The sequence below is a fragment of the Bombus pascuorum genome, chromosome 6 (genome assembly GCF_905332965.1).
Source record: "Bombus pascuorum chromosome 6, iyBomPasc1.1, whole genome shotgun sequence".
Lineage (NCBI taxonomy): Eukaryota > Metazoa > Arthropoda > Insecta > Hymenoptera > Apidae > Bombus > Bombus pascuorum.
In genome coordinates this window covers 10,825,699-10,838,267 of record NC_083493.1, presented here as the reverse complement: position 1 = coordinate 10,838,267, position 12,569 = coordinate 10,825,699, and the positions used below count along the sequence as shown (strand labels likewise).

The following is a 12,569-nucleotide window of genomic DNA, read 5'->3' as shown; positions in this document are numbered from 1 at the left end:
CCCCGATACGTATGAACGCCACCTATTTACCGCGTCCCGGTTGTATCGAGAAACTGTTTGCCACGTAACTGAATCGTTTTCGAGGACTGTTTCGTGAAAGTCGGCAATTACGGAACGACCGTCTCTCAACGGGTAACTCTTGTCTCCTAGCTGTTGCTTTATTGAATGGGAAACGGTGTATTCAAGCCTTTTCAAACGACTTCTCTCTTTCTACTTTCGTCGTGTATCTTCGAACGAAGACAGAGAATACATTTGTTGGTAGATTTTGACTTTAATGGTACCAAAATGGCACACTCGATGTACTTTCTATTTGTCTTCTCCGAAACTACGATACTTCGTTCGTTTTTCATTCTTCTATTTTCTACGTAGAACGACATACTTTCTGCGCCAACGTCGAGGAAGAGAAGTTAGTTTCTGGTCGAGCAAACAAAGAATTAAAACAGATTTTATGATAACGAAACTGCATTCTGAAGTGCGACAAAGGGATGAATAACTCTTCTCTTACGGCAGTTTGTTTCGATAAAAGCGACCGGAGATGCATTCGAGTAATCAAGATAAGTGAAACAAGGTGCTGGAAAAAGTGCAATAGAACTGAAGCTTCCGCGAAACGACGATAGAATTCATTCTCGACGACCTCAAAAAAACGACAACAAAATAAAAAGAAAAAATCGGGTCGTAAACGTTCGATTCGGATCGACGCATGTCACGTCCTGAAATCTCACGGAATCTGAGGATCAGTCACCGTGTCAGCACGCATCTAAAGGCGGAGACATTTCACCGGTCGATGGTGCTATCGTACCTAAAGTTTACGAGACTACCGGCGCGGCGCATGCTACAAATTCGTACGTATCTAGTGACATTCTTACCTGTTGGTGGGGGTTGGATTGCCATACGCGACGCACGGTATCACAATGGTGTCTTTCAGCCGTGCCGACATATAAACCACCTTCTCGTTTATCATCGGTGGCATGGTGCTGCGTATCTCTGCAAGCAGAAAAACCAGAAAGGATCGCATAAATCCTCTAATGATAGCATACTGGTTGTAGCGTCTCAAACAAACGAGATAATCTCTGGACGCGTGAAACAACTGTTTTGGCTGTCTGGTAGATCTTGAATGACTTTCAGACTTCAAAGAATACGTGTGCCGATTAATGCTTTTCTCAAGGATTACTAAAATTTTCTTAATGTAAGAGATATTGCGAAGTCAGAGATTGAGCGTTAAATAAACACACTGATCGATGCAGCTATGTATTATGATGTGCAAATGTGTATAAGAACCTGAGTTAGTTCGAAAGAGTTCTTAACAACAAACATCTTTGATTTTAAGTTATGAAAGCTATTTATGAATCTATATTTAAGAAACCGAATTGAGTAACTATTTGTTTTCTTTTTTTGGGGGGGGGATTCCTCAGTTTTATTGCACACAAACACGATTAATGTTTAGCTTTGGAAAGACAAACGACTCACTCTCTTGAGTTAATCTTTTGCAAGAAGATTTTATGTTCCTGACAAAACTTGTATGCCTTATCTCTCTTAATTTTTAAAACCTACGAACTTTCAAGCTTTACTAATTTTATGGCCACAGCGAAGAAATTACAAAAACAGTGCTTTTTGATTATTCATTGATATTCTGCATTATATTTGGATAAATTCTATTTGAGAATTCTGTGACTGGCAATATTGTCAATTCAACATGCCATGTACTATATTCTGTTGCACATTTTATTTAAAAAATCGTTAGATTCTATGTTTTGGAACTTCGTTTGTTCTTTACGCTTTCAAAGCGTTGTGCCTTGAAAAAAAAATTCTCTATCATGCGGATGGCAATTTGATTAACTTTGTGAAAAATTTCACAGGGTTCAAACTGGACGCAGTAATTGTTAGCATCGTTGCATAACCTTTGAACCTCTGAAATTTATGACAGGTTATTTCCTATTACGGAAAAACTAAAATTGAAAACTCTATTACATAATGTCTAAAATAGATTAACAGTTAGATGATAGAAATTTCTAATCTTTAATTTCCGTCTCTAAAAAATAGCAATCGCCTCTGGCAAGCTCATAAGCTTGGAGTAATGGTAAACTATAACACGAGAAAAACAGTTTTTTGAAATGAAAACACGAAAAATACAATAGAATTGTAACAACAGATTAACTGTGAGCTGGAGTATATTATTTCCTTTCTTGGTTCCATTTTAGTAATCAGATCAATAACATAGAAATCATTCTGAAATTTGTAATAGGATATTTGCTACTGAAGCGTGGAACAGTAAAGTATAAAAATTAAAATGTATATTATTCGATACACAATCTCTAAATCATGTACCACCAAATTATTGACAGAAACGTCAAATGAACATCAAAATATCAATTTCTGGCTATGTTATAAATCCTACATTCGACGCTTTAACAATGATCAATATTTTTTTTTCCTCTACAATGAACTGGCTTTGTTACAGTGTACAAAAAATTCCCGTGAAATTTTGGCTAACATTAAAGAAACAGGCAATGGTATTTTCCGAAAATAGCCCACCCTTTTTCCAGCAGCTCTTTTCGACTCCACCATTCTAGATGAGTTCGAGCAAGTTTTTCCCGCGCTATATGCGTAATATATTCATTTAGCCTTGGAAGAAATTGAAGGAACGAAGAAGAAGACGGTGGCGAACAACGTGCACGGAGATTTAATAAAACAGGCGCCTGGATTAAAAGCCGACTGCTGTATATTACGAAATGAAATTCTCCTTAATGGCGATCGTCGCTTTCCCGTTACGGACCCGGTGTCGTGTTAGATGGCTAGGGCGTGCGAACGATACGTGGAAAATAACGGAAAAACCAGGAGGAACAGTATTGGATTACATTGTTTGGAAAATTGATAGTGACAATATCGCTGGAGATTTAACAAAAGAGAAGGAAGGTCCAAGGAAGGAAGCGAAGGATGAAATACATCCTCCGAGATCATCTTCGTTGGCGAAACAAGTACATACACGCACACGTATACATACAGTCAAGGGGTTACTTTGCGACACAGACGCAGCCAGTCCCTGTTGCTGGTGCTCCTTCTCCCGCGGGACGAGTTCATGTAAGTTTGTTCCATGATATACGGGAAATGTTTTCCACGGCGTGTCATAAATAGCCGTCGGCTGAAAAAGGAATGTGGCAACAAAGGTTCTTCGTGGCAAGATAGAAAGGTGGTGGAATAGGTGGGAAAAAGAAGAATGGATACTAAGAAGGAGAATAAGCAAAAGAAGAAGAAGAAGAAGAAGAAGATGATGATGAAGAACAAGAAGAAGAAGAGGAAGAGGAAGAAGGGAAAGAAGAAGAAAAAGGAGTAAAAAACGAAAAGGAACGCGTCAGGCGGGCGTTTAATGGGGAATTATGGTCGGAGATAGCGACTCGTCCAGCGACGTGGCGTACCGTAAAGGGACAGATAACGGTGATGTACATATCTCGTCGTTGTTCACCAAGAATTCCAAATCACCTACCACATAAGCGTGTATATATATACCATTAACGTAGATCAACTCGCGTTCAACCTTTTCAAGAGAGCAAAAAGACGACTTTGTATACTCATCTCTGTATTTATTCGGCCTCGTTGTCAATGAAATCGCAATTAGTCCATTGGTTTCATTAAGATTTCATTAACAGATATTCGCGTAATTAGCGATGCTTGAAACGATGCAACAAGAGAATCGGGCGCGTTAGCAGCACCGCGTGCACGCGCCATAGAGCATCGTAATAATGCGGTAATGAATATTACAACAAAACGGGCCGTGTACCTGCAATGAAAACGGCGGTTGGTGTAATTAAAGCGGAACGTTTTTCGCGAATCGACTCTGGGAATCGCGTCATTAGCCCGGTTCCTATTTCCACCGTGCCTCGTCCACTGCTTTCTATGTTTTCCCTGAAATCCGGCCGAATCCGATACACCCGCATGTTTCGATGTTTCTACACAACCAACGCTAACGATTCGTCTATCGAATACAGCCGATAACCGCTCGAGTGTTTTTAGCGTTGCACGATCAAATGACACGCGATCTCGTTACAATATGAGAATTCAGTGAAGCAATTGAACGCTGTGCATTGTATTACCGCGAACGTTACACGATACCTTGACAGGAAAGAAGATATTAGCGCCAAGTGTAGCTTTTAATTCTCATTGGATGCCATAGAAACGCAACTTGCACGATAAAGGAAATACAAAACGATCGACGCCTGTCGCATGTAGATTCTTATCCATCGATAGTATACCAGCATGAGACGTGTATCTGTGTAAAATCGTTTTCGCGAGGATCGGAAGCTGGAGCATCGTGCAACTAACAACACGGTGCAATTATTTCCGCAGGCTTTTCGCGATACGAGAGCATCCGAACGCGATTCGAAAATTTTCCGCGAATAACAGATAATTCAGAAAAGTTTGCTCGTTACTGGGGAAAATCGTTGTACCTCGAGTTTTCGGTTAATTCGGTGTATTCTAAATGGAAGGGGAGACAGAGAAACTGCGACGATGGACGGCTATTCGAGAATATGCAAACGATCGGACACACCCTAGAACTTCGTTATTAAGTTCGTAAGTATGTAAGCGCGCTTAGCATAAATTTCTATCCAACGTTGGCCAGGTTTTATTATACGGTGGAGCGAGCGGCCAGAAGAATCGTAGCAAGGACTCGCGACAGCTGTTCGTTTTTCGCCAAAGTTCAAAAGCGGTCTCCTCTGCTTCGTACTACCGTGGCTCTTCCCAGAAGAATTTAATCAAGCGCTTTGTTAACTGAAAAGTTGAATTTGCCTGATTACCAAAGGAATAAAATATGACGATAGAAGAGATAGTGGAAAGGGTGGGATAGGACCTAAGAGAAAAAAGGGCGAAAGAAGAGGAGAATGAGGAAACGCCCGAGGAATTAACGCGTCACGCGTTCCGTCAGATGCGAAGGAACGCCTCGATGATCACAAGCGTTGACCGTTGATATTCTTGCAAAAAATACTCTTGGCCCTGCAATAAAGTTTCGCATGAGTTACGTCTCGAATAATTTGAACATCGCAGATTCCGTTTACGTGCGCGGTGACCGCGTAGATGGATCGCAAACTGGTGTAACTAACAACGATAAAATCTCTTTCCATTCTTCTGTTTTATCTCTGGTCGTAGTATATTTCCGCTTTGCCCGATAATCTAAATTATTTTCCCTTCACCCACGACTCGTTTTACAAAGATGGAGCAAGCAGAACATAAATTAGTTTGGCTAGTTGGCTCCTGTTATTATTATTTTCCATAAATTAAACGATCCATCTACGTCTCGCAACTTTTGCGCAAAATTATTCCGCCGCAAATATCCCGTGGCTCGGGAATGGTGTTACACATCGATCTCGTACACACACGAAACGGGATGCAAGTTAAACGGGGAACCAATTGTTGCAAACATATCTTTAGCGGGGAAATATAAAGCTAACAATTACGCGTTGCTTGCGTTCGACATATCGTTTCCGGCAGCGCATGCCCAGGTTAATAATAATTTGCAATGTGGTTAAAGATAATCACTATTTAGATAGTACGGATACGTATAAAGCTACCAGTATACGACCAGTGTTTATCTAGAAATTTTAAACAATTCTTGTAACGCGAAATTTCCCATGGCTCTTTCTCGGTTTCTGGTCCCACAATCCAAGCAGGTAAACATTACTTGGTTCCGGGATATCTCGTAGAATGTTCGTCGATGGCGATAAACGACCGCCTGTGAGCGCCTCTCTATTCCATTAAAGCGGAATCTCTGCGCGAGCAGACGCACGGATTGCAAACAAACCTGCTGGCCATCGATTCACTGGTCCGTTCAAATTTTCGCGTATGACGGTGTGTATCGTGGAACATCATACGCGAAATTTCCAGCCTGAATGTGCGCTTCAACACCCAGATTCTCTTTTTATATTATATTCTTCCTGTAGCCTTACGTTTACTATAGGGTGTTAACTCTATACATTTTAGTAACATTCTACAAAAAAGTCAGGAATGAACAAATAAATATGGTATACTATTACACTTTACTTTTTACATTTCATCATGTGTAGTGTAATTGAAAAGCTTTCTAAAAAAAAAAAAAAATATGTAGACTATTGCTCCAGACAATTCCGATACTGATATATTTTTAATAACTGCAATAATACAACCTACAGTGATTTTATTCTTTATAATTACCATAGCTACCTGTAACAGTATATTATAACTTTCTAGCATACTTCCAAATAAAGGCATTGGAAATTTGGAGGTAGTTTTATTAATATTTATTTCGTTCAAAAAGTTGAAAATTATATATACAATATATTGTACGTATAATAAGAAATGATGATTTTCTAAATTGTTCATTCGAAATTCTTCGTCATTTTACTACACTGTCAAAAGATTAACATTATGAGGACGCGGTTCCTTTAAATCATCAGAAGAGAAAAGAAGATTTCGAATTACTCGACCGGCTATTTTGCTTCTAATTAGCCCCGGTGCGTGACTATTTGTCGTTAAGTTTAAATATTCGATCGCGATTTACTATCCGCCGTTGTACGCGCGGAATAATCGCCACGCAGCTGTAATAACGTTGATTAAACTTAAATAATAATTTCAGTGCGAGTTGGCGCGCGATTAAAAATGAAACGTTAGCTGCGCGATGTCGATTCGAGATCCCCTAGACGAGAACGAGGCTGTGCAACGAGCGTTATCGCGAACTCAATTTTCACCGTACTTTCGTTTACCTTCGTCATGATTACGAGAGGCTGCTGACATATCCGTGGCTTCGCGATTAAGCTGCTGGTGTATTAATTATTCCCTGGCAACCTGCGCAGACTTATCGACTGAATGACAGATCGATATACAAAGCGTTCAGCGATCGAGGAACGTGACAAAAAAAGAAGGTACCGACCCGGAATTACCTTCCCGGCCGGAAAAGGACGAAAAATAGGAAATGAAAATAAAGGAAGATGCGAATAAGAGGAAGTATAGGAAACGGCCGATGAATTATGACGCTTCCTAGATGGAGGATCGGTCACGTGCTAGGGGAAAAGTGGTAGCGAAGAACGTGCAGAATGTCTTGCCCGTTTTTTTTTCTTCTCCACACGCATCGTGTATAGGCACGTCTAAAGCTTCAACATGAATCTGGAGGGTAGGTGTGGCATGTGAAGAGAAGCATCATTAGTTAGCCCGGCTCGAGTGGAGATTTCTCCCCTTTCCGCTTCTTCTTCTCCTTTGCCTTCCTCACCTCCTTCGCGTCTTTCCGCCTGCATATTTTCCCTTTCTCCCCACTTCGCTTCTCTACCGACGTGGTGTAGCTAACCCCCAAAGCAGACGTTACGCTGGTGAAGCCAGCTTTGCCTGGGTAACAAGAACAAGCGATGCCAGGCCTCCGCTGAAACGACCGAGAGAACCTTTTCACACGGCTTCGCGGCCAGAACCCCACCGAGACTGGCAATTACGCGACTAAGAGAATTTTTACTTTGATCGAACGTCGATCATCCGATGGCTCATTAAATCCTCTTCGCGTCGCTGCGACTTCGACGACGCGACGCGAATCAAATTACGGACTAACGTTGGAAAAATCTGGAGTAGAATGGGTAGGCTTTGTATTTATGATTTTGCGAATCATGTCGGGGGATATTGAATATTTTTTTGCTTCCTTTTCCCTTATTTTTCCTTCGATTTTTGTACTGTGGCTTAACTTGTTCGATATTACTATGTAAGCCGCAGAGAATCCAAACTGAATAGCTTCGCTTTTATAAATTTCCTCAATTTTATTACGTAATCACACGATTAATATTCAATTCTCAAGAAACAAATCACTCGATTCGAAAAATTCGTTCATTCCAAAATGATGACACAGATAATGGTAAATTGTAAGGGAAATTTGAGAAACAAGTTCGCAACATCATTTTCTGCCTATTGACTTGAAATCGCGTACGAAAATTTCACCTTCCTAACTCTGCGATATATGTAGATAGTAAATTATCTTCGATTGTCTAATTTGTTATTAAATATGGCAATTACTTTAGCGCTACACAAATTATTAACGTGTACATGTATAACGTTTCAGTAATTAATCAATTACGCTGCTATATAGATTTCAACTAGAAAACCGAACGGTATTGAGAATGTTGATTTATCCTGTTTCCTGTTAAAATCAATAACTTTACAGAATGTTAATCTTCGTTAATACTACCAAAATAATCAAAACAATCAATGCTAAATTTTTCGTCGACATTTGCTACAAAATTAGAACAATACATTTTTGGACATTATAATGAGCTTTTGTCAGGTATGTATATAGGTAAAGATTTTTTTCTTTCCCTTGAATTACGTATTCTATCATGTAGCTTATATTTTGTTTTCTGTGATGGAAATTTTACTTTTAAGATGTCGATAGATCTAGCGTTGAAGGAACAATCTTTGATACCATTAAATAGCGTTATCGACCTGTGTTCCGATCGCACGAAATAAGGCTTCTAATTGCATCCCGGCCGTTAATGAACCGCCCTGAACTCCGTTCACCGACGCAAGCTCTTTTTCCTATTCACGAACGCACCACTACTATCGGGTTGTCGATCGATCAGCGCCGCAAAACGCGTAATATCGAATCACGTGCGATCGTGCGTGCACAACCAGGGGAAGAGGGTGAGTTTATCGCGGGTTCGTAACCGTGTGATAGCATCGCGATGTTTGCAGCATGAGACACGACGTTTGCACTTTTACTCAATCTCGTGGGAGTAAACTGTAAATTCGCTCAGGCAGCAAGAATAGAAAATTCGAACTATTTATCACGTCAGTTTATTTATCAAATAAAACAGGTTTATTTGGCATATGTGATCAAAGAAAGTTCGAAAATATTAAAAACAAAATTATTCGAGAATTTAACGATAGAACGTATGAAAGAAGAATGAACGGTTAGGCGATCAGTTTCGACGTGGCTCAATAAAAATTCCGACAGCTATTTCTCCAGGCAATAAAACGCAAACGATCAAGGATTCGTAATCGAGGCGAGGAAAAATTTTTACCGCCGTGGGTTTTCTTTCAGCTGCTGCCCCTTTCACGATGTTTTTCCAACGATAATGATTGACAGAGCATATAGCGACTGATACGTCGGTAGGGCGAAACGTTTAAACTGTAGGGAAAAAAATATTCGGCCGATCGGGTTGCTGGCCCCGAGATCGACCCTGGATCTTCCGCTTGCCGGTCGGTTGCTTTCGCAATTAAAGCTACCCAGATCGTCGACGAATATTTTCGTCCCAAGCTCTTAATTCTCAAATGACTGTCGCTTACAAAATCGAAATCAAACAGATTCAGAGCGTCACCAACGAGTAACTTGGAGCCCGGTTTTCTTCGTGAACGTGCGAAGAGGGTCAGAAGAATATCCTGCAGCGTTTAGTGTCCCAGTTTTTTTCCACATTGTCCCCGTTTTGTTATTGAAAAAAATTTAATAACCGCGGGTACCCTGACGTCTTCGCTCGGCAAGTTGGAACGAAAAAATAAAATAGAAAGGGGAAAGAATGGAGAGCAGTGGGTGAATGGAAATGATTACGAAGGGAAGGCACGGTGTTTCGATCCACCGGGTGTTGAGAAAACTCACGAGCGTCTAGTTGCTGTCCAATTACGGATTCACGCACTCGAAGGAGATCAAGTTTGAATCGTAGCTTCGATAATCGATCTAGAAGGTTGGATTGGATCGAAGCATGAAATCCACGGCATCTGACGCTCTCCACGAAGGGTAATCGGTTCATAAATATTCAACGGTGCTTGCAAGAAATTTGTAAATATCGCGTCGAGCTGCAATAATAAGTTTCCGCTGGTGTGTATCTGCTCGTCGCCTATCCAAAGGCGATAAAAGGGGAAAACTTTTCTGTGCCTCGATGGATCCTTCGATAACACAGCCAAGAGGACGATGCTATTCTTTCGATACTCTTATTAATACCATCCTCGGTTCACGCTAAAACGTCCCTCGGCTCGTGTTAAAACTTTATTAGTCGAGTTAACGGGCAAAGCTTCGAAGGAACGTGCCTCGAGCTTTCAGAAAATGTACGAGGGAAACGTTGAAAGAAAATGTGTTAACGGACAGGAAATATTGTTCCCTTCCTTCTTTTTCACTTTTTCCGCTGTTTACCCAGCTTTGCTTCAGCTTTGGTAAACGAAGGAAAAATATTCAACGCGCGTGTTATACGCCGTGCCATCTTTGCTCTATCATGCCGTTTGTTAATAAACCATGTCTACAATGTTGTTTATTTTGCAATTACTACGTAAAGTAGCCAAAGTAAAGTCAGCTGCATCTGAAATGCCCTTGCTTTTTAAAAGTATTTTTAAACAGTCCCGAAAAGGGAGGTTTCTGAAGTTTAATAAGCTTAAAAGGAGAGAAAGTAAAGCCTCAGAATTTTGTCAGATAAAATTTGCCCGTCGACGATACTCCCCTTATAACCTCATAAATGTAAATGAGAAAAAAGAAGCGATCCTTGGTGGACCTCTATATGTATCGATTAATTTACATGGTATCATATTATCATATGATAAACATATTTTAGCCAGGTTATGAATTTTCGATCAATTCAGAGAGAACTGTGTGAGTCAAGTCGAAACCGTGTTATCTTATCGGAGGCTACGCAAAACGAATTTTAATGCACTCACCGGTCAGCTGAAGCCTGCCGACGTTGCTGCTGACGACCGTTTCCTGCGTCAAACGATGATGCGTCCTGCACCGATATGTCCGCTCTGCGTCCTCCCGCGTGATATTCAGTATCATAAGCTCGCCACTTGAGAGCATATGGTATTTGCCATCTATGAAAACAAAAACCGCGTTTCAGTCATAACCATAAGAAGAAACGAGAACTTCACCGAGCACGCACCGATTCGTATGGTTCAAATTGAAATCTTTGACTTTAAATTTGCGAATTGTGATAATTTTGTGGAACTACAACGCACGTTTGATTACAATCACTTGGAGAATAAAGCTTTTCCGAGCTTAAAATGGTCCCAAATTTCTATTTTCGAACGTAAACCCTAATTCCTAGATTCAAATTTAATTTTCCAAGTTCAAGTTCATGAATCGCGAAAATAAATCTCTGTGAACAGAAATCACGTTTCGATCATAATTACACGTAAAATGAAAGTTTCTTCGAGTTCGAATCGACTCTAGATTCGAATTTTTTAACTTAGTTCCAAGTATTTTGATTGAAGTTTAAATTTTTGAATTCAAGCGCACGAATCGTGGTAATGAATTTTGATTTGACTCTCTGCTTTTCCGACGGTTGTTCCTCGAGTTCGTTCAACTTCGAACTCATTCCGACCGTGCAACGACGAAAGTTTGGTAGTCTATCGATCGTCTTACTGCAATTGATGAGTGTATTAATAGATCCGCCTGGTTTATTAACGAACACATTCAAAACTGTGAAGCATACCTGATCGAACTGCTTCATAATTAATGAAGTTTGTCTCGTTAACGGAATCGCTATGCTTCGGGCGAAAACTTGGCGTATCGGCAATGCCAACCCTACCTTGTGTCCAAGAACAGGACGTATAGATACTGTTTTTCCCATAATATAAATTTCAAACGACTGATAAACAAACTTTAATATTATATACTTTTGGCGTTTCGCGAAAATAATTTGATCAAAGAGCAAATTCATATTTTTAGAATATAAGTAGATAAATTGTATTTAAATAAAAATTTTGTTGTGTTATTGAAAAATGTGACGTCTATTTTGAAATTTTTGCAACGTCGCATATTTGTGTTTAAGAATATACGGTAGAATTCATTTTCTTCAAACTCCATTTGTTGAAACGAAATTCTAATTGATATTCCACTGATAGAATCCATTTATTTGAATGTGAACCTCAATTATGCGAATGAAAATAATAGGTAATGGAGAGAACTCCTGTTATATGAATTCCAATAATATAAACTATTTGTCCCCAGACGGGTTCAGATAAATGGAATTCTAGTATCGCATACAAGAATAACTGCAAGTCTCATGTTTCTGTAGCACATTTATATCATCAAATTGATTTAGTCTATCATAACTGTATAAAGTGTCAATCACAATAATACGTAATCAATGACAACCATAGATCCCATAAAACTATAGATCATACTATTCTGATCATACGAAACTATAGATATTCTGTACGGTTTATTGAGCATTAAATATAGTAATTTGTCTTCCAAATTGGAATAATTGAATTTGACTAAATTTCTCGCATAATTACACATGTATCGCGTAGATTATATAATATACGAAAGTTTCCTTCAATTTTGTTAAAAGTAAATACCGCAAAAGATAGACGAGCATCGTGTATTATATCCAATCATCCTCAGTTAACAATTGCAATCTTGAACAAAGTTCTTGTAATTTATTATACGACACAAATTATAAATATGAAAATAGTTGGAAAATTATTGTCAAATATCTATTATTAGATATTCTATCGCAGATAATATTCGACTTATATGAAACATACATAACATGTTTTCGCATATTTTTCATGCACATTTGCATATTTCACGCGCATGAACATCATATATTCCTTGCATATTGAGCCTGTATAAATAACCATAATCTAAT

At 39.4% G+C, this 12,569-nt stretch overlaps 1 protein-coding gene across 7 annotated transcripts in view; it reads right to left on the bottom strand.

The window, feature by feature from the left end:
• LOC132907996 (cell adhesion molecule Dscam2-like) overlaps nucleotides 1–12,569 on the bottom strand; it is a 162,818-nt gene that overhangs the window by 76,570 nt on the left and 73,679 nt on the right. For all 7 annotated transcript variants that reach the window (XM_060961496.1, XM_060961493.1, XM_060961498.1 and 4 more), the window contains exons 4-5: nucleotides 10,636–10,785; nucleotides 867–984 (exon numbers count right to left, since the gene is read on the bottom strand). In XM_060961496.1, the coding sequence (XP_060817479.1) occupies nucleotides 867–984; nucleotides 10,636–10,785 (268 nt within the window). The remainder of the gene's footprint in view (nucleotides 1–866; nucleotides 985–10,635; nucleotides 10,786–12,569) is intronic.